The 26653-nt window shown below is 39.6% G+C and overlaps 1 protein-coding gene across 3 annotated transcripts in view; it reads right to left on the bottom strand.

Moving 5' to 3' along the window:
* The window catches only part of trip12 (thyroid hormone receptor interactor 12), a 70524-nt gene that overhangs the window by 26015 nt on the left and 17856 nt on the right, over nt 1-26653 (bottom strand). For 2 of the 3 annotated variants that reach the window (XM_057347411.1, XM_057347412.1), the window contains exons 2-3: nt 2491-2637; nt 62-187 (exon numbers count right to left, since the gene is read on the bottom strand). In XM_057347411.1, the coding sequence (XP_057203394.1) occupies nt 62-187; nt 2491-2588 (224 nt within the window). In that variant the 5' untranslated portion in view covers nt 2589-2637. The remainder of the gene's footprint in view (nt 1-61; nt 188-2490; nt 2638-26653) is intronic. The other variant, XM_057347413.1, reaches the window with a different exon arrangement.

Below are 26653 nucleotides of genomic sequence, written 5' to 3'. Positions count from 1 at the left end.
CACAGTTTATTTGCGCAAGTTCACCAAGACCCACACGCAAAAGACGAGGAAAAAGGGATACCTTCGAGAGGTGTGGCCACGGGCGGAGCCAGCGGCTGAGCTGGGTGGGGCTTTGGATGCCTTAGAATTAGATCTTCTACTTTCAGGTGGGGAATTTGCTTTTTGGTTTACTTGCTCTGGCTGCAATCTGGAGAGGTTGGAGATTAAACAGCAGAGAGCAGTGTGGGATGGGGAGTCCAAGAGGAACACCTCAAACTCAAAACACTAGCTACATCAGAAGCACTACACTCAACACTTCCCTAATTCAACACAATCACTAATCGAGTTTCTGGCTAGACATTTCACACAGGATGGAAGCATCCTCACAAATTGGGATGCTAAATTACTACTCCAAAGGAATTCATTTTGCAGCATCGCCTACGCAGTTGCAAAGCATTTACAGAAAACAGGACCAGACTAAAGGTAAAAACACAGGTAAGTAGCAAATATCTGTGGATCAGGGCTCCAGGCAAAAAGACATACACTTTGTCCGTTTCCTGTCTTGTTTCTAAATGTACAGCTGGATGGATAAAATATTGCATTTCACCCTTGTGAATTTGTAAGATGAAATAAATACGGAACATCTGGTGACATGAAATGAATAGAAACAATTACAAAACGCAATAAGGACTACAGTAGCTAGCAACAAAACATCTACATATTAAACAATATACTAAAATGAAACTGAATATATTGAAATTGATTGTTGTTAAACATAAATCATGGGAGGTATTTTTTCCAAATGTACTCAAAGGATCTTAATTTATCAAACCACAATATATAATACAATAATTTCAAATTCTTTGAGAATCGCGACAAGTTTTCAGTCTGAGTAGGGTTGGGTATCGTTTTTTTTTTTCCGATACCGGTGCCACATCGATACTTTTAAATGGTACCGGTGCTTAAATGGTGCCTAAATTGATACTTTTGAAAAAGAGCCACAAAACACCAGTGGATGACATTAAAGAACAAAATGTTCAATTAAAAATAGTAGTAAAAACACACAACAAATTCACAATTAAAGTGAATGTGAAATGAGCATGTACACTAACACTGCTAGACACTAACATTGCTAGAACGATGTTATAGTGTTTACGGTTTACCTTGTTTACCCTCCAGCTACAACTAAATGCTCACCATAGTTGTATTAAAATGGGCAGAAAATGCGTTGAATATATCAACAGATTAAGTCCATTTACAGAGACCTCTTGGCTACATTATATGTACATTATTTTAAAAACAGACAGTATGTATAATGAATAAGTATAATTATATGCCTATTAAGGATGTAACCATTCACCGTGAGCCGGTTGAAAATCGATTATAATATGTGACGAGACGTTATAAAAATCGCAGTACATGTTTTAAACAGCAGGGGCCGCTGTTTTTCTGCAAACTTTGTAATCGTGGACATGCTGATATTTTTTAAAAAGGAAAAGTAAGGAAAAGCACAGACAAAGTCTTAGTTTGTTTATATTAAAGAGACTTTTGTATTATTCATTTTTTATTTGATTTGGAATTTGTTTTAAAACTTTTTTATTATTTGACATAAAATATATTTTTATTTTACAAAGAATTGTGCAGCATTAGAGAAATAATAAAAGGGAAGTTATTCATTTTAAGTTTACCCCAACTCATTCTGTAAAAAAATATTGTGATTAAATCGCATCGTGAGATCAGAATCGTGAGCTGAGGGAATCGTTACATCCCTAATGCCTATACATGCAGACAGAGTAAAAAGCTTGACAGACTGCATGTCTAGAGATCAGACTGACAGATGCTATAAGGTTTTAGCACTTTCACTGCTGTGTCTCGATTGTTGTCAAATGCGGTACAGTGCTCTGCGGCACGCAGCACACGCTTCATTGATTTTAAACGCGCGCGCAAGAGTTTTATTGTGATCACATGCTGAACTCGCCGAGATGGATGGAGGGAGATAAGTGTGCGCGTTAAAACTGTCACTATGATGAATCCACGGCTCATGCAAGTTCCAATCCGTGCGGATTACAGATCATTCGCAATCCGTTTAACCATTGTATAAGAGATGTGTTGGATTTGTATTATCTGAAGTTTCCGACTTTCGTTCACGTGAATGAGGGCAAATGTCTCAATCAATGGCTCAGTCAGAATTTAAGTGGCACCGAAATCTGCGTTTTAATTCGGTCCAGTTACATACCGGATACATAATATGGCACCGGGTTTCGGTACCCAACCCTAAATCTGAGTCAGTTTCATGAATTACTTGCTAAATCCATCAGAGATGTTACCGATTTAACATCTGACTCGCTTACTGACTAAATGTTAATATGACATCATGCATACAGACACTTTAAAATGTTATACTTGTTATTGTAGACAGAAAAAGATACACTGTTTTCTGGGTAGCCCACACACCCAAACTGTTTATTTTTGTTTGTTAAACCGTTTGACAGGTTGCCTGTGCAAACTCACCTTCCTGCGTTCGTGTGGTCTAGTGGCTGGGCCGCGGCTGTGTTCCTCTGTGAACGGCGCAGTGACCCCCCTGGATTGGAATTAGGCCGGTTGGACATTGGCACCTCTCTCCTGAAGGGACATACCCTTTCTAGACACTACCATTCACTGGTAACAAGGCAGAGAGAGAGAAAATAAAGGAAGGTTAGTTGAGTTTGGTCATTACTGTGTGCATGTGTGTGAAGTCAATGTCCTTGTGAACTGTGATGAACTCATTATTATCACTCGCTATATTGCCATCATTGAAATTTGACTTAAACCGTCATGCTGCTCATTCTTCAAAGCACATTTTTGCCAAATACATATAGTCTGGACATGGTGGGGAAATGCTGCAAGCCTGATTCAAACTTCAGGGCTCTGGACTAAAAAGAATAATTGGGGAGCCACTTTGTTGGCTCATTTTTTTGGTAGAAAACTAATGCATAACAGGATACAACCACCAGGGGTGTCACGAGATCTTGTGGCACGAGATCTCGTGAGATCCGACTGGTCTTGCGAGAAAACAATATCCTCACGCAATTGACATGATGGGGTGTTGGGCTCTCATATGCTCCATAAATTTAACCCGTGTGACCTCAAAATATATTTGGGAGCATTTTTGTGAGTTAGGGATGCCACAATACTCAATATAATATTGAACCGTTCGGTACGACCTCCACGGTTCAATACGTGTAAGTGAATTGCGGTTTTCCGGTTTGCGTTTAAATTTTTCCGTGCGCTTAATTACACTATGAACTGGCTCTGTCCGTGTTTGTCTGTATGCTGAGATAGATAAACTCATCCCCACGAGCAATATCTAATAGCGAGTGGTGGTCGGGCCGTGAAGCGAGACTGCCTGCAACACGAGAAGCAATGTGCTGTTGTCAAGTACAATGCTGACGAACAGACGCTGGCTTTATTGTATGCCCATGGTACTAGGGCTGTGCAAAAATATCGATACATGTAACTATTGCAATTTTTTTTTTTTCGATAGTGATACCTCTACTATCGATATATTTTTTTTTAATCATGTCATATATAGTGAGGGAAATAAGTATTTGATCCCCTGCTGATTTTGTAAGTTTGCCTACTTACAAACAAATGAAGGGTCTATAATTTTTATGGTGGGTTTATTTTAACTGATAGACACAGAATATTTAAAAAAATCAGGGGAAAAAAATGTTATATAAAGGTTATAAATTGATTTGCATTTCAGTCAGTGAAATAAGTATTTGATCCCCTACCAACTAGCAAGAATTCTGGCTCCACAGATTGGTTATGTGCCTATATGGACCACAGATTAGTCCTGTCACTTTAAGAAAGTACTCCTAAATCAGCTTGTTATGTATATAAAAGATGCCTGCCAACAGAATCTGTATCTTCCAGTTCAACCTCTCCACCACCATGGTCCAGACCAAATAGGTTTTAAAGGATGTCAGCGACAAGATTGAAGACCTGCACAAACCTTAAATAGGCTACAGACAGAAGCTTGGTGAGAAGGAGACAACTGTTGGTGTGATTATTTGGAAATAGAAGATATACAAAATAACTATCAAATGCCCTTGTTCTGGAGCTCCCTGCAAGATTTCCCCAATGGGGTAAAGATGATCATGAGAAATGTTAAGATCAGCCCAGAACTACACGGAAGAAGCCTGTTAATGATTTCAAGACAGTTGGGAACACAGTTAGCAAGCAAAACATTGGTAACACGCTATGCCACAATAGACTGACATCCTGAAGCACCCGCAAGGTCCTCCTGCCCAAGAAGGCCCGCCTGGCTCGTCTTAAGTTTGACAATGAACATCAAAATGATTCAGAAAAGGCTTTGGCGAAAGTGCTGGCACTGCTGTGAGACCAAAATGGACTCCTGTGTTTGGAGGGAGAGAAATGCTGACTATGACCCCAAGAACACCATCCCTACAGAGAAGCAGAGTGTTGGAAACATTATGCTTTAGGGCTTTTTGTCTGCTACAGGTATACAGGATGACTTCACCACATTGAGGGGCTGAGGGACGGGCCCATGTACCGTAAAATCTTGGACGAGAACTTCCTCCCCTTAACTAGGTCACTGAAGATGGGTCATGGATGTTCCTTTAACATGACAAAGAAGCAAAACATATTGCCAAGACAACCAAAGAGTGGCTTAAGGAGAAGCACATTAAATGTCCTAGCCAGTCTCTAGACCCTAGTCCTATAGAACCTCTGTGAAGGAGGCTAAAACTCCAATTTGCTGAGCGACAGCCAAGAAACCTTAAAGATTGACAGAGGAGTGGACTAAATGTATCCTGACACATGTGCAAACCTGGTGACCAACTATCAGAAATGTCTGACCTCTGTGCTTGCCAACAAGGGTTTCTCCACAAAGTACAAAGTTATGTTTTGCTCAGGGATCAAATACTTATTTCACTGACTGAAATGCAAATCAATTTATAACCTTTATATAACTTTTTTCCCCTGATTTTTTTAAATATTCTGTGTCTATCAGTTAAAATAAACCCACCATAAAAATTATAGACCCTTCATTTGTTTGTAAGTAGGCAAACTTACAAAATCAGCAGGGGATCAAATACTTATTTCCCTCACTGTACATACGGCCAAAAGTAAGTGAAAGCGAGCATGGCGAAAAATATAAGAACGCTTGGAGGCACTCTCGTTATGACGTAAATAGCTGTCCGAAAGGCCGCAGAGTGGCATGACTTTCATTAAACGGACTTTGGCATGGTGCTGTAGACGCCCTTTCTGAATGTGCTGAGAGCAACGCGAACGTGCTGCTTTCGTATGCAGTGTAAAAATACATTCTTGATCTGCCAAATTTGTACATTATCACTTTAGTACAACGTAGGGCTGTGTATTGGCAAGTGCCTCCCGATATGATACATATCACGATAGATGGGTCATGATACAATATATTGCTATGTATTTTGGTACGATACACATTTGCGATATATTGCAATACTTTAAATAGAAAATGTAAAAAGTAGAGCTAGAAATACAACATGCTGTGCACCACTGGGGGTTTTCTGTAAGGATAAGTGTAAAAACATCCCTTACCTCTGCAGAGTGGCCATGATGTGCGATGCATGGACCTTTAGATCAGAGGTTTGGGTTCTCAAAATGTGGATTGCACCCCTCAAGTGGGTAGCACAGGGGAATAAGGTGGCTCACGCAAGTCACTTGGCTGTTGTGATGCATTACAGTTAAAACAATGAACATGGGCAGTATAAAACCCTGCTTCATCTGTGCTGTAAATGTGCTGGTGTCACATCAAGCACAATAAATGTCATTGTTACTTTTCTTAATAAACTTTTTGTCTAATGCACTGCAGTAGCCAAGTGACTTGTGTCATGACTTGCAAAGCCTACAAACAGCATTATTTGATAGAACTCATTATTCCATTACTTATTTTGAAAACCAAAGCACACCCACACATCTAATATTTTCACCATGCTCGCTTCCACTTACTTTTGGCCGTATGTATATGACATGTTTTTAAAAAAATGATCTATAGTAGAGGTATCACTATCGATACACTATCGGGAAAAAAAAAATTTGCGATAGTTACATGTAGGGCTGGAAACGATTCCTCGAGTTACTGGAGTAATTCGATTACAAAAAATCATCGAGGCAATTTATGTTGCCTTCGAAGCTTTGTTTAATCCATTTAACTACAGTACACACGTAGCACTGCGTTTCCCCACGGACCGTTATTACTGACGCACAGCCCGCTAAACTCTATTCATGTTACAGGGCTCTCAAGTCTCACGCATTCACTGTGAGACACACGCATTTTACTCTGTTCACACGCTCACACGTATTTCTCATGCTGATAAATAAGTGATAGTTTATTGAAATGGTGAACTGCTATTTTACTTAGTTTTAGTCTATTTTGCCAGTGAAACTTGTTGTCCGGCTGCATTGAGTGCATAAAACTAGATGCGGACGAGTAGATGGCGAATCATGCTATTTACTCATGTCATCTGGCTGTTCTGCGTGTTTGAGTGAATAAACTGCACAGTTTAATGTGCTACACGTGTGATGCTCATGAATTTGTCTGCGTCTGCGCTTTATGAGGACATGAACTTCAACTCCAGTTGATCTGAGAGTTTATTTCATGAACATTTTATGGTTTGAGTGAAGAAACAGACATACTAAAAAATAAGCGTCTTCAGACAACCTGCCAAAATAAAAGTCCGGTTTACTTGGTATTTTATGTGGACATATATTACTATTTGATAGTAAAAAAAAATAGTAAAAAATAGTAAAAAAAAAATCTAGCCACAGGAGGTCACAAGCCAGTGTACTTTTTGTGCCGGTCCCAAGCCCGGATAAATAGAGAGGGTTGTGTCAGGAAGGGCATCCGACATAAAACTTTTGCCAAATCAAATATGCGAATCACTAACATGACTTCCATACCGGATCGGTCGGGGCCCGGGTTAACAACGACCGCCATCGGTGCCGTTGACTTACAGGGCACTGGTGGAAATTGGGCTACTGTTGGTCGAAGAAGGAGAGGAGAAAGGTGTGTTAGAGGAGGAAGGCGTGTCCGTAGCAGAGAGAGAAGAGGAAGGCAGGAGTTTCGACTGAAAGTAGGGACTTTGAATGTTGGTACGTTGACAGGTAAAGGCAGAGAGCTGGTAGATATGATGCAGAGGAGGAAAGTCGACATTCTGTGTGTCCAGGAGACCAGGTGGAAAGGGAGCAAGGCTAGAAGCATTGGAGCGGGGTTTAAACTGTTTTATCATGGTGCGGACAGGAAGAGAAATGGAGTAGGATGATCCTGAAGGAGGAGTTTGTGAAGAATGTTCTGGAGGTAAAGAGAGTGTCAGATAGGTTGATGAGTCTGAAGCTGAAATTGAAGGGTGAAGTTGAATGTTGTCAGTGCTTATGCTCCACAAGTAGGTTGTGAGCAAGAGGAGAAAGACAGATTCTGGAGCGAGTTTGAGGAAGTGATGCAGAGTGTTCCCAGAGGTGAGAGAGTGGTGATAGGCGCAGACTTTAATGGACATGTTGGTGAAGGGAATAGTGGGGATGAGGAAGTGATGGGCAGGTTTGGTCTTCAGGAAAGGAACCCAGAAGGACAGAGGTTGGTAGACTTTGCTAAAAGTATGGAGATGGCTGTGGTGAACACGTACTTTCAGAAGAGGCAGGAACACAGGGTGACATATAAGAGTGGTGGCAGGAGCACACAGGTGGACTATATTTTATGTAGACGCTGTAATCTGATGGAGATTAGCGATTGCAAAGTAGTGGTAGGAGAGAGTGTAGCTAGACAGCATAGGATGGTGGTGTGTAAGATGACTCTGGTGGTGAGGAAGATGAAGAGAGCAAAGGCAGAGCAGAAGACAAAGTGGTGGAAGTTGGAAAAGGAAGAGTGCGTGTTGTTTTCAGGGAGAGTTGAGACAGGCTTTAGGTGGCAGGAGGTGCTTCCAGATGACTGGACTACTACAGCCAAAGTGATCAGGGAGACAGGTAGGAAGGTGCTAGGTGTATCATCTGGAAGGAGGAAAGAAGACAAGGAGACTTGGTGGTGGAATGAGGAAGTTCAGGAGAGTATCCAGAGGAAGAGGTTAGCTAGGAAGAAGTGGGACAGTGAGAGGACGAGGAAAGTAGACAGGAATATAGGGAGATGCAGCGTGAGGTTAAGATAGAGGTGCAAAGGCCAAACAGAAAGCTTATGAGGAATGTATGCAAGGTTAGATAGTAAGAAGGTGAGAGGGATTTGTATCGGTTGGGAGGCAGAGGGATAGAGATGGAAAGGATGTGCAGCAGGTTAGAGTGATTAAAGATAGAGATGGAAATGTGTTAACAGGTGACAGGAGGGTGAGGGAAAGATGGAAGGAGTACTTTGAGGAACTGATGAATGAGGAAAATGGCAGGGAGAGAAGAGTAGTAGAGGCAAATATTGTTGAGCAGGAAGTAGAAAGGATTAGCAAGGGTGAAGTTAGGAGAGCTTTGAAGAGGATGAAGAGAGGAAAGGCGGTTGGTCTGGATGACATACCAGTGGAGGTATGGAAGTGTCTAGGAGAGATGGCAGTAGAGTTTTTAACTAGGTTGTTCAACGAGGTCTTAGAGAGTGAGAGGATGCCTGAGGAATGGAGGAGAAATGTTTTGGTGCCGATTTTTAAGAACAAGGGAGATGTGCAGAGTTGTGGAAACTACAGAGGTATTAAGCTGATGAGCCATACAATGAAGTTGTGGGAAAGAGTAGTGGAAGCAAGGCTAAGGGGAGAAGTGAGCATTTGTGAGCAGCAGTATGGTTTCATGCCAAGAAAGAGCACTACAGATGCGATATTTGCTTTGAGAAGGTTGATGGAGAAGTACAGAGAGGGTCAGAAAGAGCTGCATTGTGTCTTTGTAGATTTAGAGAAAGCGTATGACAGGGTGCCAAGAGAGGAGCTGTGGTATTGTATGAGGAGGTCTGGAGTGGCAGAGAAGTATGTTAGAGTGGTGCAGGATATGTATGAGAGCAGTAGGACAGTGGTAAGGTGTGCGGTGGTGTGACAGAGGAGTTCACGGTGAAGGTGGGACTGCATCAAGGATCGGCTCTGAGCCCCTTCTTGTTTGCGGTGGTGATGGACAGGCTGACAGATGAGGTCAGACAGGAATCTCCATGGACTATGATGTTTGCGGATGATATTGTGATCTGTAGTGAGAGCAGGGAGCAGGTGGAGGAAAGTCTAGAGAGGTGGAGGTTTGCTCTGGAGAGAAGAGGAATGAAGGTTAGTCGCAGCAAGACAGAAATACATGTGTGTGAATGAGAGGGATTCAAGTGGAACAGTGAGGTTACAGGGAGAAGAGGTAAAGAAGGTGCAGGATTTAAGTACTTAGGGTCAACAGTCCAGAGTAATGGGGAGTGTGGAAAAGAGGTGAAGAAGCGTGTGCAGGCAGGTTGGAATGGGTGGAGAAAAGTGTCAGGTCTGTTGTGTGATAAAAGAGTACCAGCAAGAATGAAAGGAAAGGTGTACAGGGCAGTAGTGAGACCAGCGATGTTGTATGGTTTGGAGACAGTTGCACTGAAGAAAAGACAGGAGGAAGAGTTAGAGGTAGCAGAGCTGAAGATGTTGAGGTTCTCTTTGGGAGTGACGAGGATGGATAGGATCAGGAATGAGTACATCAGAGGGACAGCACATGTGAGATGTTTTGGAGACAAAGTTAGAGAGGCCAGGTTGAGATGGTTTGGACATGTTCAGAGGAGGGAGAGTGAATATATCGGTAAAAGGATGCTGAGGTTAGAGCTGCCAGGCAGGAGGCCAAGAGGAAGACCAAAGAGGAGGTTTATGGATGTAGTGAAGGAGGACATGAAGGTAGTCGGTCTGAGAGAAGAGGATGTGGGAGATGGGGCAGATGATTCGCGCGACCCCTGAAGGGAACAGCGCGAAGAAGAGAAGAGAATGATATTCCTGAGATTAAGAAAAGTTAGGTTATTAAAAGTATTTCTTATATGATATTTGATTATAATTTATAAAATAAAAAATATGTGACCCTGGACAACAAAACCAGTCTTATGGGTCAATTTTTCGAAATTGAGATTTTTACATAATCTGAAGCTGAATAAATAACTTTCTATTGATTATGAGTTGTTAGAAATAGGACAATATCTGGCTGAGATACAACCGTTTAAAACTCTGGAATCTGAGAGCACAAAAAAATCAAAATATTGAGAAAATTGCCTTTGAAGTTGTTAATCAGGGGCACTGTGGCAGACCATCCACTCACAAAAATAAAGTTTTTATATATTTAAGGTAGGAAATTTACAAAATATCTTCATGGAACATGATCTTTACTTAATACCCTAATGATTTTTGGCATAAAAGAAAAATCGATCATTTTGACCCACACAATGTATTTTTGTCTTTTACTGAAAAAGTTCCCGTGCTACTTAAGACTGGTTTTGTGATCCAGGGTCACATTTATACATTTGTATTATATTGCATTTCGAATGTAATATGGCAATGTAATGTATTAAATGGGTTTAGTTTTCACAGATATTAATGTATGCAATTTCAGCAATACAAAATTTTTTTTTTCTAAAAAGGAAACAAATTAGTTGTTCATTTTAAGAGACCTGTATTATTATCTCTTGTATATTTAGTATTTCTCTTTAATAAAGAAAAATTATTTATTATCCGAATACCCGATTAATCGATGGAAAATTTAGTAGAATACTCGATTACTAAAATAATCAATAGCTGCAGCCCTAGTTACATGTATCGATATTTTTGCACAGCCCTAATGTCATGTCTGCTGTGTTTTACAGAGTCACAATGGCTTCATGATATCCTGAAATCAGATTTTTTAATCATAAAACAAAGGCTTAAAGGTGGAGTTTGTAAAAACCGCCGCTAGAGGGTGCACGATCAAAACAACAACAATGCTGTAGCTGGATGATGCTGTGAAGGAGTGTTGAATGATGAGATCTGTTGTCATCAACTCCACTGCTGATGGCCATCAATCAGACGGGAACAAGAAATCATGTTAGCAGACGAGGTAAAGTTTTATAATTGTTGAGTATAATTGTGGTCCATAAATAAGTGACTGCTCGAAACAAGCTAGTGGCTTGCTAGACGCTAGTTCCGCATTTGTCCACGACACTGTTGTCATGCGGTTTCTACATCAGTAAAGGCGGTAACAAAAGGGAACGCGGATATGACGACATTGACAGGCGACTGTACAGCCCCCTGTCACTGTTTAGAATGCCGATTTTCTCACGATTTACAAGTAGTTGGAAACATTTGAGATATTGTAAGTACTCAGCTGAACAAAATATATAACACCAGCTTAGTGGTTTTCGGATATTTTACTGCAAAATTGTTACAAACTGCACCTTTAAATTAGATATGTGAGAGGAAAGCGATCGCATCACGCTGTCAATCTTCCTTCCTGTCAATCCTCATCATAGCATACAGAGAAACATTTAAAACTAGAAACACATCATGTTACATGCTTATATTGAGCAGGTATGAGGGGAACACTATCGCTTTTTGAAGATGTTTGCTCGTGAGTGTAATTAATATAATGTAATGCAAACTTGCAATTGCTACACCTGTGTTACAGTCATCTGTTGTTCAGCAAGCGCGGTGCGCGCTCCCATTGCGGCTTGAACCAAATATGTAACGTTACCGCTCATGCGTGAGACGCACGTGAACATCCAAACGCCTCCATTTAGCGCATGTTTATATAGAAAAATGATGATACAGCAGTGCTGGGTAGAAAGACCCATTCTGTGTTAATGGCCGGTCACAGTGCAACAGTGAAAACGGACTTGACTGAAACAGTGTCACGCCTCGTTCCGCACGTTGTTTAAGCGACATACAAATGAAAAATTCATATCATAACAAAAATACACACCGGTATTCGGTATGAACCGGTATATCGCCCAGCACTACTGGATATGTTGCAAATCTGCCTTAAAGAGAATGTGTGTCTATATTGTCATAATGCACAGCAAAGACAATATTTTGTGTGGCCAAAGACTTTTCAAAGATCACAGATGGAGAATTGCAGAAAAAAGTTGAATTTTAGTGTCAGAAAAAATCAAATAAAAATAAAGGAAAACAGCACCTCCATCACCACAAGTAGTTTGGGACACCGTTCAAGAAACAAATCTTCTGCTCTCATGCAAAATTAAACTCCACCATATGAATCTGCCATACTGGAACTTCAAATAGTACTGGGGTCTAGGGTAGAGCTGAAGATCTTTGCCCGGTCGGGTTCGGGCTTAATTTCTATCATTTTACACGGGCTCGGGCTTGCGCGGTAAATGAGCGGTCATGTGATGCGTTCCGATTAGCGCGACAAAGATGCAAAAATGGATGCTGAGGGTTGCAACACATTCTCACTCCCGACTCGGTCAGCGCCCTTCGGCATCACTTTTGAAAGCGCAGGGTACTCCTTTGACGTCGTTTTTCAGACGTGAAGGGCACGCGAATTTCACCATCATTATGAAAATGTATATTAGATATAATTTGCAATGATGATGTTTCGGGGTTTAATTTAGGCAGGATAATTGCATTTACATGACACTATTCAGACAGTTTGAGCAAGTAATGTTTATTGAATGTTTAAAACAGTTTATTTATCGTAATATAAAACACATAATACAAGCAGTCACAATGTCGTTCAAAAATACAGATATTCCAAGGGTACCAGCGCGAAACGATCGATTTGTATGAGGAACAGATGCGAAAGCGATCACCGTCCGCCGTAAATCTCAAATCCAGTGAAGAACGACGTTCAAAATTTGCCGCCAGAGGAAGTTACGTCAGCTTCGATGCCATTGGCTTTCCCGTGTCTCGTGTCCGATCGCGTCATTTCGTTGGCTTTGAACGTGAAACGGTATTGGCTCCCGCAACCGACTGCATCTAGCTGTTCCGGTTTATCTTTTGAATGGGAGCCTCAGTCGAGTTCATGTATTCACGGACACGCACGGCATCTCCATTGTAATGTTATCGTGAGGTTTTGGTGCAAAAAGGTATGCGAAACAAGTTGTTTGTTTAATTTTGTAATGCTTTTGGTCAGTTTGTGTAATAAATACCTGTGACTGTACTTTTATTCGCGTGTTGTGTTTTATATGGCTGTGAAGTGGTTAGGGTTAGGTTTAGGGTGAGGTTAGGTGCTACAAAATATTAAAACCATAAATAATTATGAAATGCTAATAATTGCACGCATCTCGGTCTGCAGCATTTAGAAAACAGCAACGCAGTTCCCTGTTCGTCGAAAAACAACGCTAAAGGGGTACCCTGCGCGTTCAAAAGTGACGCCGTGGGGCGCTGACCGAGCGTAAATATGTGACGAGTCGGGAGTGAGAACGGGTTGGCTGAGGAGGTGAAATGGAGGCTTGCCTCTGGCGATTACGTTTTGGTTGCACCAGCAACTAAAGCAAAGTCTGAGGTGAGGAAAAGTTTTGACCATGTGCATAATGAGAATAATGAGCCAGTGGGATATGTGAGATGTTACGTTGTTACAGAGGACTCATTTTATTTCTTTGTTCCAACATCCAAGTGGCCTATAGCCTACGTTAGTCATTAATAAATTATGTTAAAACATGTATAAATGACTCATTCTTGACAAAAAGCTGTGAGCGTGCGCACATTTGAATAGCCTAGTGTCGGGCTGTAAACGGGTTCGGGCTTTTAAAAAGCTGTCAATCAAAATGTACTTGTCGGGCTCGGGCCGAATTCTGTCGGGCTCGGGCACTGTCGGGCCTAACTTTTAAGGCCCGATTACAGCTCTAGTCTAGGGATGCAGCGATTACCGAGGTTCACTATTAACCGCGCTTAAAAACGTCACGGTTAACCAATCGCAAAGGCTCCGTTACACCGTGTGTTTCTGTTGCACGGAACGGAACTGTTGCAACTTGCACAAAACGAAAACAAAGTTACACCAGCGCTGCACCATCTTAAAGAGCCGTGCTTATCAGAGACATGGAGGCCACGACACAACATGGCAGAGAGACCAAACAGCCAATCTTATGTACATTCACAATCAAAGCTGTAGCGGTGACAGTTTAGCTTTCAGTGCAACGTAAACAAACAAAGCCGCCTGTTAGTTAATACACTGCGTTCCAAATTATTATGCAAATGATATCTTTCTCTGGTTTTCCTAATTTGTCGATGCAAATGACAGTCAGTATAATTTTCAAGTAATCAACAGTTAGGGTACATTTGGAATTTTATTGAACAAACCTCCCACTGACAACAGTATTTATTTAAAAAATGAAAAACTCAAAATGCACTGTTCCAAATTATTATGCACAACAGAGTTTGAAAACATTTCATAGGTTGTAAAAAACTGAAAATGGTCATTTGTTGAATTTGCAGCATTAGGAGGTCATATTTACTGAAATCAAAAGCTATTTCAATCAAAAACATCCTAACAGGGCAAGTTACATGTTAACATAGGACCCCTTCTTTGATATCACCTTCACAATTCTTGCATCCATTGAACTTGTGAGTTTTTGGATAGTTTCTGATTGAATTTCTTTGCAGGATGTCAGAATAGCCTCCCAGAGCTGCTGTTTTGATGCTAACTGCCTCCCACCATCATAGATCTTTCGCTTGAGGATGCTCCAAAGGTTCTCAATAGGGTTGAGGTCAGGGGAGGATGGTGGCCACACCATGAGTTTCTCTCCTTTTATGCCCATAGCAGCCAATGACACAGAGGTATTCTTTGCAGCATGAGATGGTGCATTGTCATGCATGAAGATGATTTTGCTACGGAAGGCATGGTTCTTCTTTTTGTACCATGGAAGAAAGTGCTCAGTCAGAAACTCTACATACCTTGCAGAGTTCATTTTCACACCTTCAGGGACCCTAAAGGGGCCCACCAGCTGTCTCCCCATGATTCCAGCCCAAAACATGACTCCGCCACCTCCTTGCTGACGTCGCAGCCTTGTTGGGACATGGTGGCCATCCACCAACCATCCACTACTCCATCCATCTGGACCATCCAGGGTTGCACGGCACTCATCAGTAAACAAGACTGTTTGAAAATTAGTCTTCATGTATGTGTGGGCCCACTGCAACCGTTTCTGCTTGTGAGCATTGGTTAGGGGTGGCCGAATAGTAGGTTTATGCACAACTGCAAGCATCTGGAGGATCCTACACCTTGAGGTTTTCGGGACTCCCGAGGCACCAGCAGCTTCAAATACCTGTTTGCTGCTTTGCAATGGCATTTTTGCAGCTGCTCTCTTAATCCGATGAATTTGTCTGGAAGAAACCTTCCTCATTCTGCCTTTATCTGCACGAACCCTTCTGTGCTCTGAATCAGCCACAAATCTCTTCACAGTACGATGATCTCGCTTAAGTTTTCGTGAAATATCTAATGTTTTCATACCTTGTCCAAGACATTGCACTATTTGACGCTTTTCGGCAGCAGACAGATCCTTTTTCTTTCCCATATTGCTTGAAACCTGTGGCCTGCTTAATAATGTGGAACGTCCTTCTTAAGTAGTTTTCCTTTAATTGGGCTCACCTGGCAAACTACTTATCACAGGTGTCTGAGATTGATTTCAGTGATCCAAAGAGCACTGAGACACAATACCATCCATAAGTTTAATTGAACAATATAAAATTAAATGTTTACGACACTTAAATCCAATTTGCATAATAATTTGGAACGCAGTGTAGAGTCACACACCGGACGAGCGTCGCGTCGAGGACGGCTCATAGGATGTGTACATTATTTAGCGAATGGGCTCTATATCACGTTGCTAAATTGAATCCATTATGGTTTGTTACAAATGCAATCAGTGGGGATACAAAAACATGTGATCTGTGCGCGCTAGCTCTTAAAGGGACAGCAGCATAATAAACATATCTGTTTTAATGCTCATCAAACAACAAAAAACGAAGACAAAACACACACCACTCCTGACTGATTTACTTTAATAACTTTAATATATATTTCATTTATACTGTGAAGAATATGAAGTGTTTTACATTTGACTCCTTTATTCAGTTTCTGTACCTGATAACCATAGTTAGACCAACTTGAAACGCATGAAAAACACTGTTAATTTAATTTGTGTTTTTGCTTTATTACATTTATTTGTGCTATTGCTTATAATTTGATCATTTGTACTAATTTTAATACTTACTGATTCACTGTCTTTGACTATATGACATGTCAATATATATATATATATATATATATATATATATATAAATGAGTTAGGCTAATAGTCTTAGGGTATTATAACCTTATTTATTAAGAAAACAGATATAAAAACAAATAAATAACTAGACAATATTATTTATTTATTACTTTTTTGTGGTAGGACAAGATTAAATGTAGGCAGGGCCAGAAAAAATGTAGAAATTAATGAATGCATAATAATTGGCATAATCGTGCAACCGTGATTATTCCTGAGACAATAATCATACCAACAAAATCTATAATCGTTCATCCCTACTGGGGTCTATGGCCATATGAAATGAAAAAGATATTTTTTGGAAGTAAAAATACAAGATGCATACAGGTATGCACCATACATGGTTTGGTGCATACAGTGATAAAAAAGTGCCCCAATGTCCACAGTTAAATATACCACCAGATCTTCATTGCTGTGGACCTGCTTTTATACCAGAGGTTCTGGACATCTTGTTCAGATACATGGCATCATGTATTATATCAAATACCAACAGATATTAAAATCAAAACCTGACTTGCACTTATTGAAATATTATAATGGGTCGTGTTTACATCTTCCATCAGCACATTGGTTCAAAACACACATCCAAATCAACAAAAAATGGGTGACTGAACACAAAATCAAGATCCTGCCATAGCCATCCCAATTCCCTGCCCTGAACACTGTAGAAAATGAGTGGGTGAACTGAAGAAGAAGGAGCACCAACATTTGAGGGATCTGGAGAAATTCTTTATGGATAAATGGACTGGGATGACTCTCAATGTATTCTCAAACATCATCAGACTGAATAGAAAACACTCAGTAGGTCTGTCACAATTATGAAATTTGCCTGACGATTAGTTGTCTAGTAAATCGTTGCGATTATGACGATTAATTGTCTGTTTTAGAGCTTTGACGTTTAATTCTCATACATTTTTTATTCAGCTTTGAAACGACCATATTGTTCTGAATATTAAAAAACATGTTTTTTTTCTTGGAAATACATCGGAAAATATTGGTTTATCATATATTTATGGTTTAGGCTTTTCAATACAACCGCCAAATACTTGCAAATTAAGTAAATTGATCAGGAGTGAAGCCACCATGAAAATGCTATCAGTCATAGAAAAGCTTCTAGTCTGTTTTTTTCTCACTTACAAGACTACAATAAAATTTTACTTCTATGTTAATGAAATTTTGGTAGACTGGTTTTCACACTGAGATTAGTTTAAATAATATTAATTTGTACTGCAGGTTATTTTTATGGTATATGCTTTAGTTTTTATTGTGTTGTGGTTAGGGATGTAACGATACACTCATCTCACGGTTCGGTACATAACTCGATGCTGGGTTCACGATACGACACACATCTCGATATTTTGAACAAAATCCAAAAATGAAACTGAAATTCAAATAACATTTATTTTCAAAATATTAACATTTTCAGTAACTTATTTTGTTGCACATACAACTTAATAAAGAATTTTCACATTTTAAGGCTTAACTGAAATTAGAATTAAGATCAGTGTCAATTTTGACAGCAAATTTTGATTTAGTTTTAGTCAGTCTTTTGACTAAAATGCAATTTAGCTTTAGTCATCCCAATTTATCATAGTTTTAGTCTATTTTTAGTAGTTTCGACATAGTTTACTTTACCTTGGAATTAAATTAAACCAGGTCATTACCTTTATTTTTCAGAAAAGTTGAGTAACTACTGGATATGCATTGTGGTAACAAAGAGAATATTAGACGATGAACGACATGTAGCAGTTCTTTCAGTCTCATTTTGACTCAATTGACTCATTAGTTCAGTGAAGGGCGTGTTCATTCAGTACATTCAAACAATTAAACGCTCTGACAGAGCTCACACTCAAGCGCTATTGGCTCGTGTGTCTTTGAAGCTGCGCTGTCTTTGCTTGAGACAGTAATGAATGAGAAAAATCTTTCAAAAAGACATATTACATAAATTGTATTACATTTCTTCAATCATACAAATCACATACTTGTTTTTTAGCATGTCATTCGATCTTTTATTGGCTTTTGGAAATTGAGTACTGCTATTGCTTCTAATATGCAGCAGCTGCGGTTGAAATTTGTATATCTATGCACATGTATGTTTATTTTAAAAAAGCACGCGTGACGCGCTGGCGCAGAGTAGGTAGTGTCTAGACCGCTGAACGAATAGAATTATCGTAAAATATCCACATCTATCTACGATGCGCATCGTAACATTTTTGCATCGCAAAATATCGTAATACGAAGTATCGTTACACCCCTAGTTGTGGTGGTACATTTTACAAGTATTACAATGCTTTAGTTAGAATAAATACACTAAAATATGTAATATGCAGGCACTACAGCTCCCCCTAGTGTATTCTATAGAGATGTGCAATAATTGCGATGATCTGAAAAACCATCGCGATGAGGCCAAACAATCGCGATAAGACGATTATTTAATAATCGTGACAGCCCTAACACTCAGAGCTGTTTTTCTTATAAATTGAGGTTGCGGAGTGTATTAAATACAAGGGTGTCAATAATTGTGGCCAACATGTATGAAAGACTTTTTTCACAATGTGACATTGCCCGTACTTCAAATTGTTTTCCTTCAATGAAATGTTGGAATTTTGTCAATTTTATTAATAAAAGATCAAAACGAGAAACAATGCAGATTTATTTTAACAGCCTTCTTTGCTCATATATACCAAGGGTGCCAATAATAGTGGAGGGCACTGTATTTCATCATTGATGATTTCTTTTAAAAAGTCTAAAAATCTCGTCTCGTGAACCCAGTCTCGTGGGATAAGTGTCTCGTCACACCCCTAACAACCACATGTCAATGTAAGGTCTCCAATAGCGACCTAAATTTGAAGTATGATCACAAACATGATCCAGATTTGACTCCAACTTGGACCCTTGGAGGCGGAACAATTACTCTATAAACCTGACAACATGGTGGTGACCTTATTTAATGAATAGGCTCCATTCCATATGAATCAAGAACGACATAAAAGGCTTTAATAACATAGTATGACAGCAGTATCATGTCATGATGACATCATACTCTATTGGTGAAAAGCCACTAATCGTCAAGACTTCACCTGACTGGTGATCAAAGTCACCTTAATCTTGCTGTCTAACCAAACAACCAGTCAGTCGGTCACCACACTCTGGTCAAAACAACACAGGACCAGATGCCCCTGCCATTTAATTTGCAAAAAACCAATAGGGGTTTAGTGTTGTGTGGTGAATCACATATGTGCAGCAGCCCGGCTCTGCCGCCCATAGCAGATCAATGACCTTACGTCTCAAATGAACATACGTCACAGCACCAGCGCACAAAGGCCCCATGAAGACATCCAGAGAGGGATGTAGAGGTGACAGAGACGCGAGAATCAATACAATAACAGCTTTCTACAGGGACAGAGAAGGAGAAAAGAACAAATGCTCATGAAAACCGTATATAAAGGATTTAGGCTAATCTAATCTGCATTATGTGTCCATTTTCTGTGTAATATATGATGCAATTAAGCTAAAGGCGATATTTGGTCTGCATTACGAAACACCACGAGGTAAGACACATCCTGAACATACACAGAGAAATGGCCGGAGGGTGTCTTTGTGTCCTCCTCAGTTCAGTGCTTGAGAACAACACTAACCATCAATCACCACGACACCGCACCTCCATTCTGCTGTTTATGTGTCTGTGTTAGGGCTGTGATATATATCGATTCACACTAATTATACCTGTCTAAGTCGATTCTGTGTTATATGCACAGCTCTTCCGTAAACTGACTCTTTGATCAGTAGGAAGTACGGATTGATCTAAAATCAATACGCGATTGAATCGTTTATGACGTGCATTTGAAAAAGCAACACTCGTCAAACATCATCATTATAAATATACTTTATTATCATGAAAATACCTGAAAAGGTTTGAAGAGCAGCGATAGAATATGACCATTGGCATTTCCTTGAACTATACGCGTGTTCTTCTGTGTCCCATATTCGGAGAATCTGCGCAAGATCGCCCTCTGGCTTTCGGATGTGGCGGCATTTAGCCGTAATTCATTGAGAAACTGAGCATAAAAGATACGCGATATATTGTCCCAAAAAACTTGAAGAATTTCCATAGATCAGAGAATGATCTGATGAAGTACATTTCTCTAGCCCATGTCCTGAAGCGCATTCCAGCCCGTTTACATGTACAGACCCACTGCCACAAAGCCTGTTGTTTGTGTACCATATATGATTCTTTTAAAGCACTGCTTAGTTTGTAACTTGGCTAATTTTATGCATATAGTAATTGTAGAGTACAGTGCTCAGCGTAAATGAGTACACCCCCTTTGAAAAGTAACATTTTAAACAATATCTCAATGAACACAAATAAAAAATCCAAAATGTTGACAAGACTAAGTTTAATATAACATCTGTTTAGCTTCTAACATGAAAGTAAGGTTAATTATATAACTTAGATTACACATTTTTCAGTTTTACTCAAATTATGGTGATGCAAAAATGAGTACACCCCACAACAAAAAAACTACATCTAGTACTTTGTATGGCCTCCATGATTTTTAATGACAGCACCAAGTCTTCTAGGCATAGAATAAACAAGTTGGCGACATTTTGCAACATCTATATTTTTCCATTCTTCAAGAATGACCTCTTTTAGAGACTGGATGCTGGTTGGAGAGTGATGCTCAACTTGTCTCTTCAGAATTCCCCATAGGTGTTCGATTGGGTTCAGATCAGGAGACATACTTGGCCACTGAATCACTTTCACCCTGTTCTTCTTCAGAAATCCAACAGTGGCCTTAGATGTGTGTTTAGGATCATTGTCATGTTGGAAAAGTGCACGACGACCAAGGGCACGGAGCATCTTCTCTTTCAATATAGAGCAGTACATCTGTGAATTCATGATGCCATCAATGAAATGCAGCTCCCCGACACCAGCAGCACTCATGCAGCCCCACATAAGGACACTGCCACCACCATGTTTCACTGTAGGCACCATGCATTTTTCTTTGTATTCCTCACCTTTGCGACGCCATACAGTTTTGAAGCCATCAGTTCCAAAAACATTTATCTTGGTCTCATCACTCCAGAGTACAGAGTCCCAGGAGTCTTCATCTTTGTCAGCATGGGCCCTGGCAAACTCTAGACAGGCTTTTTTGTGCCTGGGCTTCAGGAGAGGCTTCTTTCGTGGACGGCACCCATGCATACCATTTCTCTGCAGTGTAAATTAGACATATGTAGTCTAAAATTTAGCTTTGCTCCAGAGACTTTCAGTGGGGTGTACTCATTTTTGCATCACCCTAATTTGAGTAAAACTGAAAATTATGTTATATTATATTATATTATAAACCTTACTTATGTTATAAGTTAAACAGATTATATATAAAACTTAGTCTTGTCAACATTTTGGAAATTGATTTTGTGTTCATTGAGATATTGTTTAAAATGTTACTTCTCAAAGGGGGTGTACTCATTTACGCTGAGCACTGTAACTGTAGAACTTCACATTATATACAGTAGGTAATTGGTAAACAGTTAGATTTTATTATATTGCAAAAAACAAAAAGGAATATATATATATATATTTAAATATGTCAAATTTCGTCATTTTTATTGTGTTTAATATTAACAAAATTTTATTAGAAAAATGTGTTGTTTAAATTAAAACGGATGTGTCAAAATGTATTCCCCCAAAATCTTTAAATCCCCATTGCTAATCATGTAAAGGGGGGGGGGATTTCCCCCCAGTATAAAAATGAAATTCAGACTATGCCAAGAAGGGCACAGTGTCATCTGGAATTGGTTCGGTTTTGTGACATCAGATGCAGAACAAACAACACCCCGCTGCAAAGTGTGTTTGAAGTCTGTTGCTAGAAAAGGTAGCAGTACGACCAATTTACTGCAGCACCTCAAACAGAAGCATCGATTTAAATCGTAAATCAGATTTTTAGTGAAAAAAATCAGGGTTTTCCTAGGGGTGTTGGGAAAAATCGATTCACCTAACTATCGCAATTCTTTTTAAAACGATTTAAAAATCGATTGGTTTATCTCAGAATTTATTTATTTTACTTTTCCTAAGAGGTGGTGGAGTTACCACTTTTATTCCAACAGAGGGCGTAAAGCATATGTTTGTATCTGTATTAGATGACGTCGTATCCGTTATAAGCTGGCGCGAGGACGCAAAAATCATGGCCGAGTCGAGGATCAAAGCTCGAAAATTAATTCGGCACCTTCATATTTCAAATCCCAAGTGTGGAAACACTTTGGATTTTACACTTTACTGGGAAAAGCAGCACTAGACATGACTAAAACGGTATGCAAACTCTGCCATGCACTGAGTTCAGGGTTTTGGTCCTTGAAAGTTTCATGGTTCAAGGTACTTTAAAATATACACTGTGTATGTGTATGCTCCTGAAATAAAAGTTCAGAAAGATGTGATGCATTGTTTTTGTTAATATGTATAACAATATAATATTTCATAATATACAGTCTCTTCAATAGTATGATCAAGTATTTTCCTAGTCTTTAATAAGCAAAAAAAAAAAATCACAATAAATTGTAATATCAAGTTGCAATAGTTATATAATCGCAATACTCAATAATCGCAATATACTGTATATTGAATCGGCACACAAGTATCGGGATAGTATTGAATCGGCAAATTAGTGTATCATTACACCCCTAGTTTTCCAGCAGATGACGCAGATGCAGTAAGTTCCGGTGACGAAGGCTGCAATTTTTGTTTTCAGCCAAAAGAGTCTACTCTGATGGGAGCTTTCGTCATCGTCAAACAACCCTCTGGTTCACGCGTAGACATGTGCACGATTAATCGCGGTAACCACTAAATCCTACTGAAATCGAGCTGGCTGCGATTATGCAAGGTATCTATTATTTTATTTATGCGTAGCTTGTCCGTGAAGCACAGCTCTGGGATCAGTAGAAATGCTGCTCAATCTAAAAGCAGTGCGAGTTGAGTCGCTTATAACGTGCATTTAAAAAAGCAACACCCGTCAAACATGATCATTTTAAATATACTTTATTATCATGAAAATACCTGAGGCTTGAGGATCAGTGATAAAAGTGTGGTTAATCGTGCACATCCCTATTCACTATGGATGCTCCGATCGATCGGCCACAGATCGGAATCGGCCGATAATCACATTTAATGACTCGATCGGTACTCACTAACTTGGCCGATCTCACAAACAGATCGTAATTTGATGACGTCATCAGGCGAGGACATACTGTACGTTTGGCGCCGCAGTCATGTCTTGTGAAAGAGTGAGCAGAGAGCCTGTGCACTTTCGCTGTGTCCAAACAGGGTGTGAGTTCATTTTGAGTTCATTGGAATATGCTGTGCAGGCACTGCGGAAGCAGTCATAAGCAGTCATGCTTTCATAACAAAACGCTCTCGCAGAAAGGTGGGTAATGTCATATGCTGATCAATCTGTGCAGCGCCAAAAGAAGTCGAACATGCCAGTCTCTAACTCTCTCTCTCTCGCACATAATTAACAAAAGCAACAGCCACAATGACAAAAGGTCGGAAGACCAAATCTATGTTGCACGTGGCACATTCTGAGAATATTTTTACCTGAATTGAGTGCGAGTTGTGTTTAAAAAAACGGGTTACCTTTTCTTCTCTGACGCGCACATGACGCAGGTAACATAAACCACACTTTTAATAAATGAAAATCAATCCTATCCAATGATAAAGTGGTTTCCGTGTTAACTTCTTTCTTTTGCGATGTCTGTCATAAACACACAGACACAATGTGTAGTTAACGTCTGCTAATGTTCGATTCATGACATAATGACTCATTTGAACGGATTCATTTAAATGAACGGTTAAAAGAACTGATATGTCAAACAATGAACTCAGAAGACTCACTATCCGAATCCATCAAATCTGTCACTCAGAACACCTCAGAACGTTACTTAGTGTGCTTAGTAGGGATGTAACGATTCACCGTGAGCCGGTTGAAAATCGGTTATAATGAGTGACGATTCAATTCGGTTGAGGCTTGAACTGAATCGCAATACATTTTTTGAACAGCAGGGGCCGCTATTTTCACTGCAAACCTAAACGTGGATGCTGATATTTCTTAAATGCAAAAAAATCCAAGAAAAGCACAGACAGTATTAGTTTGTTTATATTAAAGAGACATTTTCTATTATTAATTTGTTATAAAATCGCAGTTTACTTTTGTTATTTGAAATAAAACATTATTTTATTATGCAAAGAAACGTGAAGCATTTAAGAAATAATGCAAGGGAAGTTGTTCATTTCAAATTTGTTTCAACTCATTTTTTAAAAATAAATCGTGAGTAAATCGTGAATAAATCGCATCGTGAGATCAGAATTGTGAATCGCATCGCATCGTGAGCCGAGTGAATCGTTACAACCCTAGTGCTTAGGCCATTTAGCAACAGTGGCTGATAAGATTTAGTCTAAATAATCCACAGTATTTACAGTTTATTTACAGGTGCTGGTCATATAATTAGAATATCATCAAAAAGTTGATTTATTTCACTAATTCCACTCAAAAAGTGAAACTTGTATATTATATTCATTCATTACACACAGACTGATATATTTCAAATGTTTATTTCTTTTAATTTGATTATTATAACTGACAACTAATGAAAATCCCAAATTCAGTATCTCAGAAAATTAGAATATTATTTAAGACCAATACAAAGAGAGGATTTTTAGAAATCTTGGCCAACTGAAAAGTATGAACGTGAAAAGTATGAGCATGTACAGCACTCAATACTTAGTTGGGGCTCCTTTTGCCTGAATTACTGCAGCAATGCAGCGTGGCATGGAGTGGATCAGTCTGTGGCACTGCTCAGGTGTTATGAGAGCCCAGGTTGCTCTGATAGTGGCCTTCAGCTCTTCTGCATTGTTGGGTCTGGCATATCGCATCTTCCTCTTCACAATACCCCATAGATTTCCTATGGGGTTAAGGTCAGGCGAGTTTGCTGGCCAATTAAGAACAGGGATACCATGGTCCTTAAACCAGGTACTGGTAGCTTTGGCACTGTGTGCAGGTGCCAAGTCCTGCTGGAAATTAAATCTGCATCTCCATAAAGTTGGTCAGCAGCAGGAAGCATCAGAAGCGTCTCGCCTGGGCTAAAGACAAAAAGGACTGGACTGCTGCCGAGTGGTCCGAAGTTATGTTCTCTGATGAAAGTAAATTTTGCATTTCCTTTGGAAATCAGGGTCCCAGAGTCTGGAGGAAGAGAGGAGAGGCACAGAATCCACGTTGCTTGAGGTCCAGTGTAAAGTTTCCACAGTCAGTGATGGTTTGGGGTGCCATGTCATCTGCTGGTGTTGGTCCACTGTGTTTTCTGAGGTCCAAGGTCAACGCAGCCGTATACCAGGAAGTTTTAGAGCACTTCATGCTTCCTGCTGCTGACCAACTTTATGGAGATGCAGATTTCATTTTCCAACAGGACTTGGCACCTGCACACAGTGCCAAAGCTACCAGTACCTGGTTTAAGGACCATGGTATCCCTGTTCTTAATTGGCCAGCAAACTCGCCTGACCTTAACCCCATAGAAAATCTATGGGGTATTGTGAAGAGGAAGATGCGATATGCCAGACCCAACAATGCAGAAGAGCTGAAGGCCACTATCAGAGCAACCTGGGCTCTCATAACACCTGAGCAGTGCCACAGACTGATCGACTCCATGCCACGCCGCATTGCTGCAGTAATTCAGGCAAAAGGAGCCCCAACTAAGTATTGAGTGCTGTACATGCTCATACTTTTCATGTTCATACTTTTCAGTTGGCCAAGATTTCTAAAAATCCTTTCTTTGTATTGGTCTTAAGTAATATTCTAATTTTCTGAGATACTGAATTTGGGATTTTCATTAGTTGTCAGTTATAATCATCAAATTAAAAGAAATAAACATTTGAAATATATCAGTCTGTGTGTAATGAATGAATATAATATACAAGTTTCACTTTTTGAATGGAATTAGTGAAATAAATCAACTTTTTGATGATATTCTAATTATATGACCAGCACCTGTATAATGATATAGCAATGTTGCATAAGTAAATTACTTTCACAGAAAAGAGTGCAACAGCAATAAATTTTTATTTAAGTATGTGGTCAAAATAAGAACTGCAATATTTAAAAAGGGATGGTTCTAAAAGGTGAAGTTTACTTTTATTTGCCTTGATATGATTTTATCAAAATATTTATCAAATTACATCTTATTTTGCAAACAGTGACCAAAAAGCTTATATCAGTTATATAAAGCTTGAAGCATCGAAATCAGGATCGGTATCGGCCGATCATGATGACAGAAAATCGGTATTCGGTATCGGCTGCAAAAATCCTGATCGAGCATCCCTACTATTACAACGCATTCGAGAGATGAACGGAAGCTAGACATAACATTAATAGCGCTGTCAATATGGATATTTCTCTTAAACAAACCATCGATTCGCTTCAGAAGACTCTTTTAAGACCACGAGCCTGTCGA

Source organism: Triplophysa rosa, linkage group LG12 (genome assembly GCF_024868665.1).
Source record: "Triplophysa rosa linkage group LG12, Trosa_1v2, whole genome shotgun sequence".
NCBI lineage: Eukaryota > Metazoa > Chordata > Actinopteri > Cypriniformes > Nemacheilidae > Triplophysa > Triplophysa rosa.
The sequence above is the reverse complement of the archived record's forward strand: the minus strand, read 5'-3'. Positions and strand labels throughout refer to the sequence as shown.